Source organism: Hyla sarda, chromosome 3 (genome assembly GCF_029499605.1).
Source record: "Hyla sarda isolate aHylSar1 chromosome 3, aHylSar1.hap1, whole genome shotgun sequence".
Classification (NCBI taxonomy): Eukaryota; Metazoa; Chordata; class Amphibia; order Anura; family Hylidae; genus Hyla; species Hyla sarda.
This window is the reverse complement of record NC_079191.1, coordinates 178,842,387-178,867,032: the sequence shown is the minus strand read 5'-3', so window position 1 is coordinate 178,867,032 and position 24,646 is coordinate 178,842,387. Positions and strand designations below refer to the sequence as shown.

General features: G+C 44.1%; 1 protein-coding gene across 2 annotated transcripts in view; it reads right to left on the bottom strand.

Moving 5' to 3' along the window:
- EEF1AKMT4 (EEF1A lysine methyltransferase 4) overlaps positions 1-24,646 on the bottom strand; it is a 65,177-nt gene that overhangs the window by 39,167 nt on the left and 1,364 nt on the right. For both annotated transcript variants that reach the window (XR_008891205.1, XM_056565644.1), the window contains exon 2: positions 13,651-13,934. Coding sequence is in view for 1 of the 2 variants with exons in the window: in XM_056565644.1 (XP_056421619.1) it covers positions 13,651-13,934 (284 nt within the window). In the remaining variant the exon portion in view is untranslated. The remainder of the gene's footprint in view (positions 1-13,650; positions 13,935-24,646) is intronic.

Below are 24,646 nucleotides of genomic sequence, written 5' to 3'. Positions count from 1 at the left end.
CCTTCCACTTAGTGGTCGCTCCACCCATTGAAGCAAAGGCAGGCTCCCTTTCATCCCCAGACTAGTGATGTAATGTCTCAGGCCGTGCTGCAACCTAGGAAAACCTGAGGGGCACATTTTGTATGCTGTTAAAAATAAACATTGGGGGCAAAAATCAGAACAGACACTAACTTTACAGCCTCTGTAGCATAGTCAAATAGAAAAAAAAAAAATCATGAAATACCCCTTTAATATATGAGACCACCCTTCTTTGAAAATGCCAACACTCTTATACATTGAACATGTACTTTCATGTATAGTTTGCTTGCATTTGCTTTGAGGATGACAGTATCGCCTCCCAGAGCCAAACTAACAGGTTTTTTTTCAGCCACCAATTGTGCAAGTTCTCCCACTTAAAAAGATAAGAGGCCTGTAATTTTCATCATAGGTATACCTCACCTATGAGAGACAGAATGAGAAAAAAAAAAATCCATAAAATTACATTGTCTGATTTTTTAAGAATTTATTTGCAAATTATGGTGGAAAATAAGTCTTTGGTCACCTACAAGCAAGCAAGATTTCTGGCTCTCACAGACCTGTAACTTCTTATTTAAGAGTCTCCTCTGTCCTCCACTTGTTACCTGTATTAATGACACCTGTTTAAACTTGTTATCAGTATAAAAGACACCTGTCCACAACCTCAAACAGTCACACTCCAAACTCCACTATGGCCAAGATCAAAGAGCTGTCGAAGGACACCAGAAACAGGATTGTAGACCTGCACCAGGCTGGAAAGACTAAATCTACAATAGACAAGCAGCTTGGTGTGAAGAAATCAACTGTGGGAGGAATTATTAGAAAATGGAAGACATACAGAGAGTTGAAAGTCTGTGTAGCCCAGCAACAGCCCCAAAACATCACTGTTCTAGAGGAGATCTGCATGGAGGAATGGGCCAAAATACCAGCAACACTGTGTGAAAAACCTTGTGAAGACTTACAGAAAACATTTGACCTCTGTCATTGCCAACAAAGGGTATATAACAAAGTATTGAGATGAACTTTTGTTATTGACCAAATACTTATTTTCCACCATAATTTGCAAATAAATTATTTGAAAATCAGATAATGTAATTTTATGGATTTTTTTCTTATTATTTCTCTCATAGTTGAGGTATACCTATGATGAAAATTACAGGCGTCTCATCTTTTTAAGTGAGAGAACTTGCACAATTGGTGGCTGACTAAATACTTTTTGGCCCCACTGTACAACTACCTCATGTGGAGGGTGGATCCTTCTTCAAAAGTTTGATGACACTCTGTAGACACCAGCAGCTTTAAATACCTGTTTGCTGCTCAATAGTGACATCTTTACTGCTGTCCTTTATGGGTAGGTTCAAACATAGGGCATACACTGCATATTTCAGGTTGCAAGATTTCGCTGGGCAGCGGAAAATAGGCTGTGCATTTTGCTATGTGCAGATACACATGGCTCCCTGCTGCAGGCCTGTGTGCGCAGTAATGTTTGGAGCCAGGGCCAAACGTCAGTGTCACATTGGCGAGCTAGGCCTACCTCCCAATCTTACTGCACACACAGGGCTGCGGTGGGGAAGCCCTGTGTCTCTGCTCATAGCAAAATGCACAGCGTATTTCCTGCAGTGTGAAATAAGCTGTGTGTGCCGAGTGTGACACTACCTTTAGTTGTGCATTGAGGAAAGCTTCTACCAGACAAAATTGTCACCTTCCTATGAGGTGCAGGCATAGGGAGAACAGAGAAACAGTACCTTCTTTCCCTATGCCTGCAGCTTGTAAACTTATATCTATGGCTGACCTGTAGGTCTACTGAATAGTCAGATGGGCCAAGTCAAAGCGGCACACCTCCTCCCCATGACTGACGTACAGGGCTCCATGCTGGGAACGGGTCAGGGCAGGAAGAAGGTGTGCCCCTGTGAGTGTACAAGACAGAATAGATATAAGGTTACAGGCTGCGGGCAAAGGAAAACAACGTACTGTCTGTTTTCCTTATGTTCTAACTAATGGTGTCAGCACCTCTGCACGGAGGGGACAGTTGCCCCTTTAAGCCTTTATCAGATAGTGTTCGCCTGTGCTGTGAATCACTCACATATCTGATGATCTCTTTTCAGTTTTCATGCCTTTTGCAAGACCATTTCAATTTTTTTCTTCAGAAAGATCTTTTCTCTTTATCCTCATATTGCACGAGAACATGCCTAATAACTTGAACGAATCACTAAGTAATTTTCTATATTAACCTGTCTGAGATTGAGACTAGAAATAAAAAAAATTACATATATTTCAAATACATAATAATATGGAACATAGTGTATGGTGGTGAGCCCCTACCATTGGTAAACAGCTATATTAGAGTGGATTGGTGCATCAGGTACTTGTTGGAACCACATTGATTGGTTTGTGTACACACACACACACACACACACACACACACACACACACGCACACACACACACGCACGCCACCATATGGTTCCTAATAGAAAAAGGGGGAATGGCTATAGGAAACAACAATAATGGCTACAGGAAAACGAAAGGAATGGCTATATGAAATGAATATAGCCATTCCCCTTGTTTCATATACCCATGCCCTTCATTTCCTTCCCCTCATTCTCTATAGACATACATGCATATCCCTTACTCTCCTCCCCCCCCCCCCCCCACCACCACCACCGCCCCCAATAATTCATTTTTGAGTGAACATGAAATAGAGGGGATTGAATCTGAAATGAGAAATAAATTAACTTCATTCTTCCTCCATTTCATGTACTGTACCAGGCCTGGCCTGCACAGAGTCTCAAGGCTCCCCCTCCCATGCGGCTGCACTACACCAGGCACTGCCAATCACCTGGGATGCTGAAGCTGCTGCCACATCAGGTATTTGCAGAATTTTCCTAGGGGCTGAATCGACATACTGCAAAAGTCGCAATGTGATTGCAATATATTGCGCAGGCCTACTCCAGAGCGAAACGGATAACAGAACTGATCCCAGTAATTTGAATGGGACAGTTTCGATATCAGGCACTTCAATTTGAACACTGGATCGGTGGAGACACTGCACGGCAGAAGATGTGGGAACGCATCTTGCTGCATTCCCCCTACGAGTGTTATGGGAGAATAGCTGGATCCAAACAACTGATGCCCTTGTTCATCAGTGGCAACAAGTTTTATGCTTTGTTCTCTGAGGTGGAGGCAGGACATTGCAGGATCGCAAAGCCAGTATTGAGCCTAGCATATTAAAAAGGTTTTTACTTTAAATTAAATTAATAAAAAACTATAATTTAGAGTTTGGGATTATTTTGCTCAAGTTACTCCTCCACCTAGTGGGAAAAACAACAAAACACTGATAAGCATTTTCACACATACCTATGCTGCACCTACATTTCCTAGCCTGCCTTTATACTGTGCCCTGCCTTCAGTGGGCAGAGCTTTACACAAGACAAGAAGAGGAAAGAATAAAGAATGCCAGTAACCTCAGGCTGTGTCCAAATGGAAGGCAAGAATGTTGCATTGAACCCAATATGAGTTTGTCTGCCCTGACTACCAAGTAGCGGCAATGGTCAGTGAAATCACATAACATATTCATCTAGTGAAAATAGGGAAAAGTGAACGCGAACACAAAACATAGCACTAAGCACTGATTATTGTTTACAAGAACTATGCAAAAAAATAAAATAAAGGTCAACCCACAAAACTTACAGGTCTTTTTTTTAGGTCAGCTAAGGATTCCAGTTTGTAAATGTAAATGGCAGGTGAGATTATAGTCTGTCCACAACCTGCTGCAAAGGGAAGATTTAGTCTGCAAGGTACCGTATTTATCGGCGTATAACACGCACTTTTTAGGCAAAAATTTTTAGCCTAAAGTCTATGTGCGTGTTATACGCCGATACACCCCCAGGAAAGGCGGGGGAGAGAGGCCGTCGCTGCCCGCTTCTCTCCCCTGCCTTTCCTGGGGTCTAGAGCGCTGCTGCCGGCCCTTCTCTCCCCCTGGCTATCAGCGCCGCTGCCCATTCTGTCCCCCTGACTATCGGTGCCGGCGCCGATAACCAGGGGGAGAGAAGCGGCGCCGAAAGCCAGGGGGAGAGAAGGGGCAGCGGCACCCATTGCCGGCGCCGCTGCCCCGTTGCTCCCTATCCCTGGTGGCATAATTACCTGGGTCGGGTCCGCGCTGCTGCAGGCCTCCGGCGTGCGTCCCCCGCGTCGTTGCCATGCGCTGCACGGCGCGGCGCATGACGTCAGTGCGCCGCGCCGTGCATAGCAACGACGCAGGGGACGCGCGCTGGAGGCCTGCAGCAGCGCGGACCCGACCCAGGTAATTATGCCACCGGGGATGGGGGGAGGCAACGGGGCAGCGGCGCCGGCAATGGGTGCCGCTGCCCCTTCTCTCCCCCTGGCTGTCGGCACCGATAGTCAGGGGGACAGAACGGGCAGCGGCGCCGATAACCAGGGGGGAGAGAAGGGCCGGTGTGAGGTGGTTTTTTGCGCCCCCGTAGATCCATGCCTCCGCTCCTCCCCCAGCTCTCCGAACATTTCCGAAGCTAGAACTGGGGGAGGGCAGAGCAAGGGGAGAGAGAAGGTCCACGCCCCCTCCCTGAGCTCGGCTGGACGCAGATCTCTACGGCCCGCCCCCTCCCTGAGGACATAAATCGCCACGGCAGGTCCCTACCTCATCTCCCCTCCCTGAGGACGTAAATCTCCACGGCAGGTCCCTCCCTCAGCTCCCCGAGCTGCTCCCAATGAGCTCTATGTGTAAAGGGGACATACTGTACGGGCTAAAGGGGGACATTTAGCCCCTGCAGTATGTCCCCCTTTAGCTCCTGCAGTATGTCCCCCTTTAGCTCCTGCAGTATGCCCCCCTTTAGCTCCTGCAGTATGCCCCCCTTTAGCTCCTGCAGTATGCCCCCCTTTACACATAGACCTCATTGGGAGCACTGCTCTATGTCCTCAGCTCGGGGAGATGAGGGAGGGACCTGCCGTGGAGATTTACGTCCTCAGGGAGGGGAGATGAGGGAGGGGACCTGCCGTGGCGATCTATGTCCTCAGGGAGGGGGCGTGCCGTAGAGATCTGCGTCCAGCCGAGCTCAGGGAGGGGAGATGAGGGAGGGGGCGTGGACCTTCTCTCTCCCCTTGCTCTGCCCTCCCCCAGTTCTAGCTTCGGAAATGTTCGGAGAGCTGGGGGAGGAGCATGGATCTGCTGGGGCGCAAAAAACCACCTCACACCGGCAGCAGGGCTCTAGACCCCAGGAAAGGCAGGGGGAGAGAAGTGGGCAGCGACGGCCTCTCTCCCCCTGCCTTTCCTGGGGGTGTATCGGGGTATACACGAGCACACACGCACCCTCATTTTACCATGGATATTTGGGTAAAAAAAAAACTTTTTTTACCGAAATATCCTTGGTAAAATGAGGGTGCGTGTTATAGGCCGGTGCGTGGTATACCCCGATAAATACGGTAATAGAAAAGTAAGAGGATTTGAATGACAAAAGGACAGCCAAGGCAGGAGAAAAAAAAAAAAAAAAAAATTCTATGGGAAAGAGTAAAGAACAGTTAAAGGGGTACTCCAGTGGTCAACGTGTTTTTCCGTTTTTGACTTACCCTATTTGTTTCGTTTCTTTTCTTGTTGTTTGGGCCACTATTTTCAATCTTTGTTTTTTTATCCCCCACTTTGTTTTCCTATCTTTGCTTCTATTTCCTGTTTCTTGCTGTGCTGAAAACTACAAATCCCAGCATGCCAAGTGCCTTGCTGGTTTGGGGTGTTGTAGTTCACCACACCTCTGAAGGGCATACACCAGTGTTTCCCAGCCAGGGTGCCTCCAGGTGTTGCAAAACTACAACTCCCAGCATGCCCAAAGTCTGTCAGGGCATGCTGGGAGTTGTAGTTTTGCAACAGCTGGAGGCGCACTGGTTTGTAAAACACTAGCATACACACACACACACACACACAACAGGGACGACAACTCCCAGCATGTGTCATTCACATATAGAGATCATTCCCATTATGAGATTTATTCCCCTGCAGTCCATACATCCCCAGCCCGTGCACCCTGTCATCCTCCACTTCAGATAACACTTTTCTTCTCTGTGTTCCTTCTCCTGTGCAGACCTGCATCCTTAGAATACAGAGCAGGGGGAGGGGAGGTGAGGAGCTGTGCACTCAGCTGGATTGAGATGAGGGGGGAAGGGTTATTTCTCATGCAGACAAAAAAATTTAAATAAATAAAAGCTATGACATCTTGTCCACAACAGACTCAGAACATGGCCACTGTGGACAACAGTAAAAGAAGACAGACACTCTGAACTACAGAACTTCCTGCCCAAAAAACAGGTAAGCAAAACACACACGCTGACAAAACATACAACACATGTATATTGCAAAAAAACAAAAACTTTACAAAGAAGATGCCATATTGTAAAAATAAAAAATAAATTAACCACCGGAGTACCCCTTTAAATGGCCACTGACAGATAAAAACTTTTGATATGTTGTAAAGCATGCAAAACCAATAGGTTTTGCAATTGCTTTCATTAGAAAATTTTCTGTATTTTATAATGAAAAAGCCAGTTACACAACTGTCCCCCCCCCCTGGCCTGCTTGGACACATACTAGTCCTGCTGTGTTCATGCATCATCACCTATGTCATGGACACACTTCCTTGATTGACAGCTGTGAGCACAGGGCTCACACCTGGAGGAAAAAAATCCTCCCACTGTCAGCTTGTGTCCCGCTACTGTCAGTGAGGAGAAGCTGGGAGTTGTAGTTTTGTTAATGCTAGGGGAGATGTGAGCAGACATTATACTGAGGGAGGGGCGGAGACCTGCACAGTGAGGCCACGCCCCCTCCCTTTGAGAGGAATTCAGACTAGTGAGCTAAATTAAAAGTGCAATAAAATAAATAAAGGTGCTAGACACAAAAATTAGATTTACATGGTACTGAGTGATCTATATAAAAAATTTAAAAAACCAATAAAGTAGGAATGAATAGACGGCACTCACGTTCTGCAATTCAAACACGGACACTTTATTCTTTGAGGAGCAGCAGGATCTCAGCAGTTACAAGTTAGATAAGCAACAAATATTTCACACTACATGCGCTTCTACATAGCTTTATCAAGCTATGAAGAAGCGCATGTAGCGTGAAACATTTGTTGCTTATCTAACTTGTAACTGCTGAGATCCTGCTGCTCCTCAAAGAATAAAGTGTCCGTGTTTGAATTGCAGAACGTGAGTGCCGTCTATTCATTCCTACTTTATTGGATTACTACATATATATGCAAGTGGACTGAGCACCAAACACGAGGTATGCTGGGAGCTTCATTAGCTGTGCTGCATACACAGGAACCTGGTGGCTGGACATTGTTTGAGGGGTTTGCTTGGAGAACTGTGTCAGCTTTACTGTCACTTTAAATAAAACATTTAAAAAAAAAAGTTTTTTGTTGGATCTGACGGGTACGCTTTAAGTCAGTCAAAACTACCGATTTTTCGGAACCGACCTGGTATATCTTGGGATTCTTGACCACATTTTGGAATTAAACCTGTAGGTGTACAGTATTTTCTTGCATGATCTAGTGTGTACGGTGGAATATGTTGGTGTTTCAGTGATTTACAACATCCGGCTATTTTTATCAAACTGCAACATATGGAGCCAAGCATGTACACAAGCATTATATAGCAGCTGCCCACTAGGTGCATGTTTGTCTCATGTTGAATCATCTGCCGCTAGAGGATTTGGTCTAATTTAATAAATGCTAAAAATGACAACCAACATGATCAACATTACAGCTCTGACAAAGGCCAGTCACTTTTCATAGAGTTCTGAATAATAGGTGTAATAGAATATGCATTATTAACCACATGCCGACAGCCGTAGACTTTATACATCCGGGCAGTCGGCAATTAACTCTGCATGGCCATTTTACAACGGTGGTGCAGAGTGATACAGTGGCATCGCGCAGCTCTGGTGCATGAACAGAGAGCCGGATGTCAGTAATAGCTGGGCTCTGCAGGCCAGGGGCTTGGGGTATTTGGGCGGGGGACATTTTACCTTTATTCTGTGGGTCAATACGAATAAAACGATACCCGTGTTTACACAGCTTTTCTATTATTCTACTGCATAAAAAAAATAAAGTAAAAATTTAAGTATTAGAATTGCTGTATTCTGACCTGTATGAACCCCCCTCCCCACAAACACACACACACACACACACACACCATATTGCGCTGTTTGAGGGCTTTTTTTTGCCCTTTGATCTGTAGTTTTTAATCGGGACCACTTTTGCATATATGACTTTTTAAAAAACACTATTCTTTTTCTGGGATGCGATTTGACTAAAAATTATCAATTTTGGAATTTGGTATTTTCTAAAAATGTTTTTACATTTACGCCACAATACTAAATATGTGTTTTTTTTTTTTTTTTAAGAATGTTACAAAAAAAAAAAAAAAGGGGGGGGGGGGATTTTAATTATTGTTTTGTTTTCCCATAGGGGACTTTTACATGCAATACACATAAGATTACTTACACGGAGTAATGCTAAGCTGTTGCGTAGTGTTATTGGCAATTTTTTGGTGGAGCCTGGTTTAGCAGCAGAACGAAGCTGGGACCCACGTGTAGCAGGTGAAAAGACCTCTGGTGGGCAAACAAGCCAATCACACCCCTGCATACATATTGTTGGGTGCCAATTGGTTAAGGGAGGGAAAAAAAATATGTAAATAAAAAATAAAATAAATCGCTGTTCTCAGTCATTGACTGTAAGTGCACGGCTGCTGCTAGCAACTGTCACAGTCTATTCAGTGAGGGCAGCTCCTACATATAGTCTGACTGCTGCTCAGAATGTAAATGTATGTCCTGGTAAGTTAAAGGGGAACTCCAGTGCTTAACTTCCTAACCACAGGATGTAGATGTGTTAACTGTCGTATTGCAGGAGGTCCAGTAGCTGCGACCACCCCCGGTGATCTTCTGGCTGATGCCCCGGCTCTCATGCATGGAATGGTTCAAAACTATGCCCATTGTGTGGCGTATATTTAAAGAATAAATAAGAAATAATAAAAAAAAAAAAAAAAAAAAAAACCACTTACCTCTAATGTTCCCACAATGCCTCCGGTTTGCTGCTCCATTCCCCTGATTAAATAGTCTTCCTGACGCACTCAGGCCCGATAGGTCATACTGCAGGAGGGACATTGCACTGGCCAGCAATTCACTGAGCTGCAGTAGGACAAAATGGACCTGGGTGCTGCTCAGCAAGATGAGAACATGGGGGACCAGAGAAGAACACTGGTGGCACTGTGAGACCGCTAAAGGGGAGTCCAAAAGAATACAAAAAAAAAAAAAAAAAAAAAGGGGCTTATTTACATTTATCAACACTTTTTTTGTTGAAAAACTGTTATAAAAAGTCATTTTTCAAAAGAAAAAATACACAAAAATATAAAAAGATCACCTGTGTGCCACTACATTCTGCTGTCCTTCAGGTCGCATGTAGGAAAATGGAAAAAATATATATTTGTAATGCAGTCAACAATACATATCTAATAAGCAAACCATACTACGGTACTTGACATAGCCATAAAGCAATGTTATGCAGTTTTCCCCATGCAGATAGAAAATAGGGGGGAAAAAAAAGCAATAAAACACAAAACAGGTAAAGAGGTATACGTCTACAACACGTGACAAGTAATGGAACTGTCAAACAAACATAGCACCACCTAGTGCACAGCAAAAAGAATTACAGAAAAACCTATTTACTGGGCCTATGAAGGATAGAAAACAGTGAAATAGCTGACTGCACTATGTCTACAGCTATCAGTGTGGGGTACTGTCACACTGACCATCTGTAGCAGCTTACTGTAGTTCGTAGATGAATGAATGTAGTGAAAGATTCTTGTGAATGTAAAAAAAAAAAAATTCCAGTGCATGCTGTATTTAAATACATCATGCTTTGTTTTGTTTTTGCTCTGTTTCAATGCAATGATCACAACTGTGATTTTTACATTTATTTTTTATTTTTATGGAAGCTGTAATCTCTAGCAAATACAATAAAATGTCAGTATTACTATGCAAATGTGGTTGGGTTTCTTACTGTATGGTAAATGGTAATGTTTTCTGCTGCATCACCATATGCACATTTGACACTACCCTAAGGCAGTCGCATAGTAGGTTGGCAAGACTCATGGCAAGAACCGCAGCCATTACAGCCGTAAAACTAAGGTGTTCAACTAAGAAGTTTAACCATTGAGTTCAATGGACCTTAATAGTATCAAAAACATCTTGATTTTGGCTATTGTACGTTCTAGTGATAAATTAGTTTAAATAGGCCTTAACATGAGCTAAATGAATTTATGGCAAATCTCTTTTTATTGAGACTGAGAAACATAATAGCAAGTTGACGGCACCATCTGCTAAAGGCACAAGGGGGGAAAAAAAAAAAAAGAAAACAAAAAAGGAAGATAGCAGAAAAACGGGATAAGGGGTAAGAGAAACATGGCGAGCCAACAGATATGTGGGCAGATCAGAGTGCAGTCTGTATACAACACCAGCAAGTGGCGGGAGCAGTTGGGAACATCTCATGAAGCTGATCTGGACATCTACAGTCATGGCAGTAAATGTTGGCACCCCCTGAAATTTTTCTAGAAAATTAAGTATTTCTCACAGTAAAAGGATTGCAGTAACACAGGTTTTGCTATGTTTGTGTATTGGAACTAAACAAAAAAAAAAAAAAATAAAAAAAATAAATAAAAAAAAAGGAGGAAAAAAAGCAAATTGGACATAATGTCACACCAAACTCCAAAAATGGGCTGGACAAAATTATTGGCAGCCTTAACTTAATATTTGGTTGCACACCCTTTGGAAAAAGTAACTGAAATCAGTCGCTTCCTATAACCATCAATAAGCTTCTTACACCTCTCAGCCGGAATGTTGGACCACTCTTCCTTTGCAAACTGCTCCAGGTCTCTCTTATTGGAAGGGCGCCTTTTCCCAACAGCAATTTTAAGAGCTCTCCATAGGTGTTCAATGGGATTTAGATCTGGACTCATTGCTGGCCACTTCAGAACTCTCCAGCACTTTGTTGCCATCCATTTCTGGGTGCTTTTTGACGTATGTTTGGGGTCATTGTCCTGCTGGAAGACCCAAGATCTAGGACGCAAACCCAGCTTTCTGACTGGCTGGGCTGCACAGTGCGACCCAAAATCTGTTGGTAATCCTCAGGATTTCAGAAGGCAGCGAAACAACCCCAAAACATCATTGAACCTCCACCATATTTCACTGTAGGTCCTGTGTTCTTTTCTTTGTAGGCCTCATTCCATTTTTGGTAAACAGTAGCATGATGTGCTTTACCAAAAAGCTCTATATTGGTCTCATGTGTTCACAAGATGTTTTCCCAGAAGGATTTTGCCTTACTCAAGTTCATTTTGGCAAAATGTAGTCTTGCTTTTTTATGTCTCTGTGTCAGCAGTGGGGTCCTCCTGTGACTCCTGCCATAGCGTTTCATTTCAAATAAACATTGACGGATAGTTCGCACTGACACTGATGCTCCCTGAGCCTGTAGGACAGCTTCAATATCTTTGAAACTTGTTTGGGGCTGCTTATCCACCATCCGGACTATCCTGCATTGACACCTTTCATACATTTTTCTCTTCTGTCCACGCCCAGGGAGATTAGCTACAGTGCGATGGGTTGCAAATAGAGATGAGCAAACTTACAGTAAATTCGATTCGTCACGAACTTCTCGGCTCGGCAGTTGATGCCTTTTCCTGCATAAATTAGTTCAGTTTTCAGGTGCTCCGGTGGGCTTGAAAAAGGTGGATACAGTCCTAGGAAAGAGTCTCCTAGGACTGAATCCACCATTTCCAGCCCACGGGATCGCCTAAAAGCTGAACTAATTTATGCAGGAAAAGTCATCAACTGCCAAGCCGAGAAGTTTGTGACGAATCGAATTTACTGTAAGTTCGCTCATCTCTAGTTGCAAACTTCTTGATAATGTTGTGCACTGTGGACAAAGGCAAATCTAGATATCTGGAGATGGACTTGTAACCTTGAGATTGTTGATATTTTTCCGCAATTTCCGTTCTCAAGTCCTCAGACAGTTCTCTTCTCATCTTTCTGTTGTCCATGCTTAGTGTGGCACACATAGACACACAATGCAAAGACTAAGTGAACTTCTCTCCTTTTTATCTGCTTTCAGGTGTTATTTATTTATAATGCCCACACCTGTTACTTGCCCCAGGTGAGTTTAAAAGGAGCATCACATGCTAGTAACAATCTTATTTTCCCACAATTTTGAAAAGGTGGCAATAATTTTGGCCAGCCCATTTTTGGAGTTTGGTGACATTATCTCCAATTTGCTTTTTTTACCACCTTTTTTTGGTTTAGTTCCAATACACACAAAGGGAATAAACGTGTATAGCAAAATATGTGTTACTGCAATCCTTGTGTGAGAAATACTTCATTTTCTTGAAAAACTTCAGGGGTGCCAACAATTATGGCCATGACTGTATACCAGTGAGACAACGCTTCATAGTTACTCATAGGTGAAAGATCGGCATCCATGAAAGATTAAAATCTCTCTCCCATTTAAGAGCAAAAGGAGGCCTATCAGCAGTCTCCACCACACCCTGCAGAACTTTGTAAACCGTAAAAGTAGTGTGAGAAGAGGGCAGGGAGAGAACACAGTAGTCTGTGTAATTGTGATTTGGGTGTAAGGGCGGAGTAAAAGTGACATAGCCATTCATACAGTAGTAGTTTACTGTAAAGAGATTAAGATCAGCTGTAATGTTAATCACTACATATCAAAGAGAACAGGGTTAGACTTTAAATGGGAAATAAGGAAGAAATCCAGGAAAATCTATCCCAGAACATAGTAATTCTAAGCAGTTCTGATTTGCGAGTACTGACCTAAAAATTACATAGGGCCCCAAGTTGTGGTAGGATGGCCAGGATAGAAAACATGGAAAGAAGATAATATATGTGTAAGGCACCAGGACAGATTCATTTTCAGCACAGGCTTTGTTGTGAGAGAAGGACCGAGCTCCTGTTGCGGTCGCCATCTTGGAGCTTTGGGCTCTGCGCTCAGAGGCAGCATGGCTGCCAAAATACTGGTGGATAGAGCTAGGAGCTATGTCTGGGGGATACAGAGAACTCCTTCTGCCACTTAGTGCGCCCCATCAGAACTGGAGACAAAGGCTGGGCAAGTCCGAAACGGTTGTTATGGCGGATAAGGGTGTGGAACAGAGCAAAGACGCGTCTTCACCTTGCCATCGACAAACCATGTCCCCGAACAATAAACTTTTGATGGTTTTAAACAGGCAGATATTACATTTGTCTAATCAAACATTTACATGTACCAGCAGAGGTGCAGTTTCAAGGGTTTGCTGCCTCCTTTGTTAGCCACATCTTTTAAGAAGACCCCCCATTAATTTCAATAAAAGGTAATATATCTCTTTAAGGAAAAAAAATAAATGCCTGTCTTACAAGTCGACAAGCTATTTGTTGACACGATATGAAGTGTACCAAAGTATTTTATTATTTACACAGGCATTTATAGCCGTAATCGGCAAAAAATAAAAAATAAAAAAAAAGGGCTGATGAAAATGCACATGTAAAATAAGATACGTCAGTACAGTTTACTATGTAAGAACTTCTAAACAAATCTCTCACCTCACTCAGAACTTGATCCACTAGTGTAATGGTGTCCTGGGAAACTCTCCATGGATCTTTTTCATCCACCATCATAGCATCCAGTGTTCCTTTTTCAATAACCAGGTCAAATGTTTCATCAGGAAACTGAAGGTGCCGTGCGTCCATGACCATCCAGCTCATGTCTGGTGCATTGGCATGTCTCTGTGCCATCTCTTTGATACATACTGGGGAGTAGTCAATACTGACAAGAGGTCGCACGCCTTCCTTGTGCAGCTCAGCACTCAGTGAACTTGTACCACATCCTATAGGGAGACAGTATAAACACAATACAACTGTTTACCGAGAACGGGCACCAAACCATCACAACCATAAACCCGGGCTTGTTTCATAACCTTAGTATATGTTTGCAAAAAATAGAAACACACCCAAGTGGAGGAAGCACAAATGCGAACATTGAACCTCATAACAGATCTGAACATCCTACAGACATTAAGGGGTACTCCGGTGAAAAACAAAGGTTCTCTAATCAACTGGTACCAGAAAGTTAAACAGATTTGTAAATTACTTCTATATAAATTGATATGATTTTAATCCTTCCAGTACTTATTTTCAGTCTGACCACAGTGCTCTCTGCTGACACCTCTGTCCATGTCAGGAACTGTGCAGAGCAGGAGAGGTTTGCTATGAGGACTTGCTCCTACTCTGGACAGTTCTTGATATGGACAGTGGTGTCAGCAGAGAACTCTGGTCAGACAGAAAAAGAACTACGGTATACAACTTCCTGTGGTACATACGGCAGCAGATAAGTACTGGAAGGATTAAGATTTTTAAATAGAAGTAATTTACAAATCTGTAACGGTCATCAGTTGATTTAAATAAAAAAAATGTTTTCTAGTTGAGTACCCCTTTAATCGAGACCCCCCTCCTGGCCAACAATGAAGCCCAGTCCTGGACTACTTTCCATCGGTCACTGGCAGGCAAGTTAAATATTTTTTTAAATGAGTCATCTCTCAAAATTTTTATCTATCACCTGTTAAACCCTCAAAAATTGTTTTCCACTGGAGTAAAGAGTATCCAGTCATGAACTTGATAAATGTTATAATGCTCCCAGTTCACTGCCCCCATCATGATAAACCACCCCCTTGATATTGCTCTGTATTTTCTGCTCAGTCTCAGTCAGCATCACAGACTGGGAAGGGGCGTTACCCAGCAGGCGTGACATCATCTGAAGCCATACAGGAGGGCCTTCCGCCCTCTCTTTGCTATGCTGCTCTGAACAGCTGCGATTGGCTGAGAACGCACCCCCCCTCCCCAAGCTCTGAACTCTAACTGAACTCTAGAGTGTGTTAACTCTGTCCAGCAGCTGCAAAAGGGAGCAGAAATATCCAGCACAATGTTTAGCACAATATTTTAGCACTATTCACTTAAAGCATCATGAGTACAGCCGTGTTTTCCAACAGGGTGCCTCCAGCTGTTGCAAAAACTACAGCAGTTTTGCAGCAGCTGGAGGCACCCTGGTTGGGAAACCCTGCTCTACAGTTTAGCTCAGCTTAAAGGGAAAGGGAACTAAAATATTCAGCTCTGTACACTGTGTTGAGCTGAGGTCCCACCTGCATTTCCTGACTTTTGCCAGGCTGAAGTGGGAGACAATGTGCCAGAAGGAGGACCCCCTGGGGGGCAAACTTTTATTAAGAAGTATATTAGAAAAGTAATTCAAATAGGCTAATCTATAAAATATTACATTTCATTGGTGGTGACAGGTATCATTTAAAGTGTCCCTGTCATTTATAATAACCTTTGACATGTCACAGAGATATGCTGAGACCCTCACCGATCAGGGGAACAAGCAGGGAGAAGTATGCAGTACTGCACTTCACTCCACAGCGAACTACAAACTGCAGCCCCATTTTAAGGCCATGTTCAGATGGCAGAATTTCCATGCCCATAGCCTTTAATGGCTGTCCCAGTCGCACAATTCTGTATAATTTAAAGGGGTACCTCAACGCTTAGACATCTTATCCCCTATCCAAAGGATAGGGGGCAAGATGCCTGATCACGGGGGTCCCGCTGCTGGGGACCCCCGTGATCTTGCACGGCACACCCTGTTAAAATCAGTCCCCAGAGCGTGTTCACGGGGCCGGAGCGTTGTGACGTCAAGGCCCCGCCCCGTGTGACATCACGCTCCGCCCCCTCAATGCAAGCCTATGGGAGGGGGCATTACATCTGCCACGCCCCCTCCCATAGGCTTGCATTGAGGGGGCGGAGCGTGATGTCACATGGGGCGGAGCCTTGACGTCACAACGCTCCGGCCCCGTGATCGACAGTAATCAGACCCGGAGCGAACACACTCCGGGGACTGCTTTTAACGGGGTGCGGCGTGCAAGATCACGGGGGTCCCCAGCATCGGGACCCCCACGATCAGGCATCTTATCCCCTATCCTTTGGCTAGGGGATAAGATGTCTAAGCGCCAGAGTACCCCTTTAAAGACCAGCCTTTACTTTTATGGAATTCCATTGAAGTCAATGAGGTTAATTCTGTGTTTTACGAACACAGAATTCTGCTGAAATTTCACCGCAATTCCATTCAGCAACCTCACATGATGGGCAGGGAAATGTATAACTTCCCCCCTGCCTTACAGTTTACATACAGGGCCACAATCCATATTCCAAACCACCTTGCAGTTCATATGCAGGCGAGGACACAAACCCCAACCTCCCTGCCATACAGGGCTGTACTATATATCATTTCTCACACATGAAGGCTTGGGATGTGCAGGAATATTGGATGCTCCTCAGCACAATTCAGGAGCAGACCTCATGGTGTAGATTTTATTTACTGTGGCAGTGTGAACGTCGCTAATCTTTTACTATTTTTAGGATTGTGTCTGAATGTATATTTTGGTTTACACTACACCATAGCCACACAGACAGCACTTGAATGACACTAACAGATTAGATATGGAGGGGTCAGGTGTAACAACAACTGTGCACATGCACTATTTTGAGACGAGAGCACTGACATATAGTCACAGTCAGTACAGACAGGTTGTAGCAGCTGTCACAGAAGTCTGTGGTCTACATGACGGAACGTCGAAAAACAAAAGAATGTGCAATACAGGGTTTTCAAGAATTGTAATGACAGTGTTAGTGCATTAGTCACCAGATTTGGGTTGTTCCCCCCCCCCCCCTTTTTCTGCTTAACCCCTTAAGGACCCAGCCCATTTTCACCTTAAGGACTCGGCCATTTTTTGCACATCTGACCACTGTCACTTTAAGCATTAATAACTCTGGAATGCTTTTACCTTTCATTCAGATTCAGAGATTGTTTTTCGTGACATATTCTACTTTATGTTAGTGGAAAAATGTCATCGATACTTGCATCATTTCATGGTGAAAAATTCAAAAATTTGATGAAAAATTTGAAAATGTTGCATTTGTTTTACTTTTAAACTCTCTGCTTATAAGGAAAATAGACAAATTATATATTGATTCACATATACTATTGTCTATAATGCTGGTGTTACCTCAAATTTTTCATTTTCACAAGGGGTAAAAGGAGAAAAAGCCCCCAAACTTTGTAACCGCATTTCTTCCAAGTATATAAATACCTCATATGTGGATGTAAAGTGCTCTGCGGGCGAACTACAATGCTCAGAAGAGAAGGAGCGCCATTGAGCTTTTGGAGAAAGAATTTGGTTGGAATGGAAGTCGGGGGTCATGTGCGTTTACAAAGACCCCCGTGGTGCCAGAACAGTGGACCCCCTACATGTCATCCCATTTTGGAAACTAAACCCCTCACAGAATTTAATAAGGGGTGCAGTGAGTATTTACACCCCACTGGTGTTTGACAGATCTTTGGAACAGTAGGCTGTGCAAATGAAAAAAAAATGTTCTTCATTTGCACGGACCACTGTTCCAAAAATCAGTCAGACACCTGTTACTTATTTTGTGAAGTGTAGTGTTTTTAGGATACATTCACACGGGCGGGGGTTTACAGTGAGTTTCTTGCTGGGAGTTTGAGCTGCGGTGGAAAATTTGTTGCATCTCAAACTTGCCACAGAAAACTCGCTGTAAACCCGCCCGTGTCAATGTACCCTCCAGCTGTTGCAAAACTACAATTCCCAGCATGCACTGACAGACCATACATGCTGGGAGTTGTAGTTTTGCAACAGCTTGAGGCACATTGGTTGCATAACAGAGTTTGTTACTTAACTCAGTGTTTCGCAACCAGTGTGCCTCCAGCTGTTGCAAAACTAGAACTCCCAGCATGTACAGTCTCTCAGTGCATGCTGGGAGTTGTAGTTTTGCAACAGCTGGAAGCACACTGGTTGCGAAACACCGAGTTAGGACACAAACTGTTTCACAACCAATGTGTCTAGCTGTTGCAAAACTGCAACACTCAGCATGCATTGACAGTCGAAGGGCATGCTGAGAATTGTAGTTTTGCAACAGCTGGAGGCACACTGATACAACTCACAGCATGCCCTTTGGTAGTCTGTGCATGCTGGGAGTTGTAGTTATGCAACAGCTGGAGGCACACTTTTTCACAGAGGGCATGCTGGGAGTTGCAGTTGGAACTCCAGCTGTTGCAAAACTAAAACTACCAGCATGCCCTTTAACTGTGCATGCTGAGAGTTGTTGCTAAGCAACAGGAGGAGGTGAACATGCCTGACCTCCTGCTGTATCCTGCCGCTGGGACCGCCTTCGCTTCTGAGGGGACCCCCCGCTGGCCCCGATCGTCACCCTCATCACCGCCCAGCAGGACAGTGAGTGGTCGGTTGTTCCAACCGATCAGTCACGTGCCACATCACTCCTGCTGGATAAGGGTGAATGGGACTTTCGGATAACCCCATTCACCCTTTTTTTCCAGGTCACCAGAGACCCGATTGACCCGGGATCGCCCCAAATCGCCGGTCTGAATTGACCTGCGATTTGCGGTGATCGCCGACATTGGGGGTCTCAGGACCCGTTGGATATCAGCAGTCATTCTGGTCTGGAAATTCCCACGAGCGTACGGTTCGCCCTGGGTCCTTAAGTACCAGGGCATCAGGGCATACCTGTACGCCCTGGGTCCCCAAGTGGTTAAAGGGGTACTCCGGCGGAAAACATTTTCTTTTTTTTAATTTTTATCAACTGATGCAAGAAAAAGTTAAACAGATTTGTAAATTACTTCTATTTAAAAATCTTAATCCTTCCAGTACTTATCAGCTGCTGTATGCTACAGAGGAAGTTGAGTTGTTCTTTTCTGTCAGGAACTGTCATGGACAGAGGCATCAGCAGAGAGCACTATGGTCAGGCAGAAAAGAAATTAAAAGAAAATAACTTCTTGTGAAGTACTGGTAGGATTAAGATTTTTAAATAATTTACAAATATGTTTAACTTTCTGGCACCAGTTGATTAAAAAAGAAATAAATAAAATAAAAAAAATCCACTGGAGTACCTCTTTATGGTTGGGTACATACTGCATCTCTGCAGTACACTAGAGGTATCGGTCAGTGCACTGTCAAAAAAAAAGAAAAAAAATTTAAAGTGGTTGCCAATGTATACTATAGTGTACAGTACTGCTGTGGACCCTATTCAATTCAATGGCCTGAAATAAGTCACCTAGTGATACAATTTGGCCCACTTTACACTAGTATGTGTTCATGTGATAAGACAACAGCCGATCACGCTATGGTGTCTGCTAGAAGGAAGGGATCTGAAAGATGGCACTAGGTGAGTTAGGGACAGTCAAAGGAGGGGGCCAAATGCAGCACACTACAGTGTATGTGGGAATCCTTTTAAAGGAGTAGTCCAGTGGTGAACAACTTATCCCCTATCCTAAGGATAGGGGATAAGTTTCAGATCGCGGGGGGTCCGACCGCTGGGGCCCCCCTGCGATCTCCTGTACGGAGCCCCGACAGCCCGCGGGAAGGGGGCGTGTCGACCTCCGCACGAAGCGGCGGCCGACACGCCCCCTCAATACAACTCTATGGCAGAGCCGAAGCGCTGCCTTCGGCAATCTCCGGCTCTGCCATTGAGATGTATTGAGGGGGCCGCTTCGTGCGGGTGTCGACACCCGCTGTCTGGCCGGAGAGCCTGACCCCCGTACAGAGAGATCGCAGGGGGCCCCAGCGGTTGGACCCCCTGCGATCTCAAACTTATCCCCTATCCTTAGGATAGGGGATAAGTTTTTCACCACTGGACTACCCCTTTAAGTGATCTGACAGATACCTCAAGTGTACTGTGGAAATGTGGTGTGACTCTTGCCAATATGCTTTGTTAAAGGAGATCTTCAGCCCTAGACACTTATCCCTTATCCGCAGGATAGTGGATAAGTAATCGTGGGGGGTCCGAACGCTGGGACACTGGCTCTACCGAGGCTCTGAAGTGCAGGAGGCGTGTTGGCCGCAGCATGACGCCGTGGCCGACACGCTCCCTCCATGTATCTCTATGGCAGAGGCGGAGATGCAGCATTCGTGCCTCCCCATCTCTCCCATAAAGCTGTATGGAGGGGATGTGTTTAATCTGCTCTCCACTATAGTCAGTCCAGCTGTAATGTGGCACTCAGGAAGAGAAAGAATGACATTGGTGATGTTGGCCATGGTGCCAATCATTTCTGAGTAGGTATGACTAGAGGATGAAGGAGTGATCACAGCCCAAGACACAGTGAATACTTCCAAAATACCAAGAAAGATTATCAGAATTAGGGTTATTTAGTTTTATTTTCTAAAGGGTTCAGGGATGAATTTATAACTATGTATAAATATATCAGGGGCAGTAGAGAGGAAAGAAGGTTTCTACACCAGCACAGACAGGGGTTCTTTACTGTAGGCGCAGTGAGACTGTGGAACACCCAGAGGAGGTGGTCATGGTGAACTCAATACAAGAGTTCAAAAGGGGCCCCGACAGATTTCTAGAGAGTAGTAACATTACAGATGATGAATTCTAGATTTATAGGGACAGCACGTTGATCCAGGGATTTATTCTGACTGCCATATTTGGAGTCGGGAAGGAGTTTTCCCCCTAGCATGGGGAAATTGACATCAGCCGCATGATTTTTTTTTGCCTTCCTCTGGATCAGCTCAGTAGGACTCAAAGCATGGACTCAAAAGTGATCAAAGCTGTATGTTCCCCAAAATAAAAACCAACAGATCACTGAGCAAAAAACATGCCTTGACACCATCTGAAGCCACAGCTAAGACAGACAGTGTGGCTTCTAGTAGGCTTACCAATGGGCACAAGGACCTGGCATGGATGGCCATTCAGAAGGCCCGAGAAACCTCATGCATGCCTGTGGACCTTGCATAACCAGGTAGTGCCAATTCACTAAGGAAACAACTTTAACCATGTGTATAGTGTGATATGATGTATAGTGTTGGGCACTTGTGCTGTATGTTGTGTTATATAAAGGTAATTGTATTCATTTATTGTGTGCTGCTTCTTAGCCTGCGCTGAATCAGTCTTTTCCTTCTCACCATTGAAAAAGGGGACAAGGCTCCCGAAACGCGTCTGGTCCGAGACTGCACACATGCACAAAGATTGGGACGCATCACTACAGATATTGACAAGTATCTCAACCTTATACCCCCAAAGCCGGTAAGAAGCCTCAGCACAGGACCTCCATCCCCCTCTCACACCTTTCCCCGTGCCGTCGGGGTAGAGAGGGAGAATCTCTGAGGACCTTTTACGCTGCCATATACTGGATTTACATCACCAACCCAGCACCAAGAGACCTGGTAAGAGGCACATAGTGCCGGACTTCCTATTCTCCCTCTCCATTTGTCCCCGTGCCGTCGGGGTATAGCGAGTGCTGGGCTGCGCATCCGACCAGCCTTGCGCAGACAAGGATCCAGTGGGCTCCCATTCAGGAGTCTCCAGCGCTGCTGAGCGCAGCCACGAAGTATACAGCAGCCCCATACTGTATTTAATCTATTAGCGCTGCTTGCGCCAACTAACTGTTTAATGAACTGTGACTCATATCACCCCAGCGATAAGTCACCAGCATAAATTGGACTATCGCATTGCGCTCATTATAGCGCAGTTTACATATGTCCCCACCATTTCATTAATTTTATCTTGTGCATCGCTAGTTTTTAATGTATATAAATATTATTTATAAATTACTTGTATTGTGAGGTGTCCTAAGCAAGGGCCCTGCTTGGGATCTCACTTTTATGTCATTTACTATTCACAATAAACGTATTTTTATTAGACATATCTGGATTTCCCTTTCTTTTCTCACCCTAACTGTCCCAATTTTTCCACGCATATAACCTAGTAGGACTGTCTCATTTATATTTTTAGAGTGTTATATTTGGCACATTGGGTATGTGCAACACAGTATCCTCGGCTCAGGCCCCTTCCATTTTATGTAGAGCTCCGACACCTATGTATTTTGTTATATAGAACAATAATGTCATGGGTGCCCCCAATGTGGTCTGTAGTACAATAATGTCATGGGTGCCCCCAATATGGTCTGTAGTACAATAATGTCATGGGTGCCCCCAATGTGGTCTGTAGTACAATAATGCCATGGGTGCCCCCAATGTGGTATGTAGTACAAGAATGCCATGGGTACCCCCAATGTGGTCTGTAGTACAATAATGTCATGGGTGCCCCCAATGTGGTCTGTAGTACAATAATGTCATGGGTGCCCCAATGTATGGTATATAGTACAATAATGTCATGGGTGCCCCAATGTATGGTATATAGTACAATAATGTCATGGGTGCCCCAATGTATGGTATATAGTACAATAATGTCATGGGTGCCCCAATGTATGGTATATAGTACAATAATGTCATGGGTGCCCCAATGTATGGTATAGTACAATAATGTCATGGGTGCCCCAATGTATGGTATAGTACAATAATGTCATGGGTGCCCCAATGTATGGTATAGTACAATAATGTCATGGGTGCCCCAATGTATGGTATAGTACAATAATGTCATGGGTGCCCCAATGTATGGTATAGTACAATAATGTCATGGGTGCCCCAATGTATGGTATAGTACAATAATGTCATGGGTGCCCCAATGTATGGTATAGTACAATAATGTCATGGGTGCCCCAATGTATGGTATAGTACAATAATGTCATGGGTGCCCCAATGTATGGTCTGTAGTACAATAATGTCATGGGTGCCCCAATGTATGGTCTGTAGTACAATAATGTCATGGGTGCCCCAATGTATGGTCTGTAGTACAATAATGTCATGGGTGCCCCAATGTATGGTATAGTACAATAATGTCATGGGTGCCCCAATGTATGGTATAGTACAATAATGTCATGGGTGCCCCAATGTATGGTATAGTACAATAATGTCATGGGTGCCCCCAATGTGGTCTGTAGTACAATAATGTCATGGGTGCCCCCAATGTGGTCTGTAGTACAATAATGTCATGGGTGCCCCCAATGTATGGTATATAGTACAATAATGTCATGGGTGCCCCAATGTATGGTATAGTACAATAATGTCATGGGTGCCCCAATGTATGGTCTGTAGTACAATAATGTCATAGGTGCCCCCAATGTGGTCTGTAGTACAATAATGTCATGGGTGCCCCCAATGTGGTCTGTAGTACAATAATGTCATGGGTGCCCCAATGTATGGTATATGGTACAATAATGTTATGGGTGCCCCAATGTATGGTCTGTAGTACAATAATGTCATGGGTGCCCCAATGTATGGTCTGTAGTACAATAATGTCATGGGTGCCCCAATGTATGGTCTGTAGTACAATAATGTCATGGGTGCCCCCAATGTATGGTATAGTACAATAATGTCATGGGTGCCCCAATGTATGGTCTGTAGTACAATAATGTCATGGGTGCCCCCAATGTATGGTCTGTAGTACAATAATGTCATGGGTGCCCCCAATGTATGGTATAGTACATTAATAATGTCATGGGTGCCCCAATGTATGGTATAGTACATTAATAATGTCATGGGTGCCCCAATGTATGGTATAGTACAATAATGTCATGGGTGCCCCAATGTATGGTATAGTACAATAATGTCATGGGTGCCCCAATGTATGGTATAGTACAATAATGTCATGGGTGCCCCAATGTATGGTATAGTACAATAATGTCATGGGTGCCCCAATGTATGGTATAGTACAATAATGTCATGGGTGCCCCAATGTATGGTATAGTACAATAATAATGTCATGGGTGCCCCCAATGTATGGTATAGTACAATAATGTCATGGGTGCCCCAATGTATGGTATAGTACAATAATGTCATGGGTGCCCCAATGTATGGTATAGTACAATAATGTCATGGGTGCCCCAATGTATGGTATAGTACAATAATGTCATGGGTGCCCCCAATGTGGTCTGTAGTACAATAATGTCATGGGTGCCCCAATGTATGGTATATAGTACAATAATGTTATGGGTGCCCCAATGTATGGTCTGTAGTACAATAATGTCATGGGTGCCCCAATGTATGGTCTGTAGTACAATAATGTCATGGGTGCCCCAATGTATGGTCTGTAGTACAATAATGTCATGGGTGCCCCAATGTATGGTCTGTAGTACAATAATGTCATGGGTGCCCCCAATGTATGGTATAGTACAATAATGTCATGGGTGCCCCAATGTATGGTATATAGTACAATAATGTCATGGGTGCCCCAATGTATGGTATATAGTACAATAATGTCATGGGTGCCCCAATGTATGGTATATAGTACAATAATGTCATGGGTGCCCCAATGTATGGTATATAGTACAATAATGTCATGGGTGCCCCAATGTATGGTATATAGTACAATAATGTCATGGGTGCCCCCAATGTATGGTATAGTACAATAATGTCATGGGTGCCCCAATGTATGGTATAGTACAATAATGTCATGGGTGCCCCAATGTATGGTATAGTACAATAATGTCATGGGTGCCCCAATGTATGGTATAGTACAATAATGTCATGGGTGCCCCAATGTATGGTATAGTACAATAATGTCATGGGTGCCCCCAATGTATGGTATAGTACAATAATGTCATGGGTGCCCCCCAATGTAT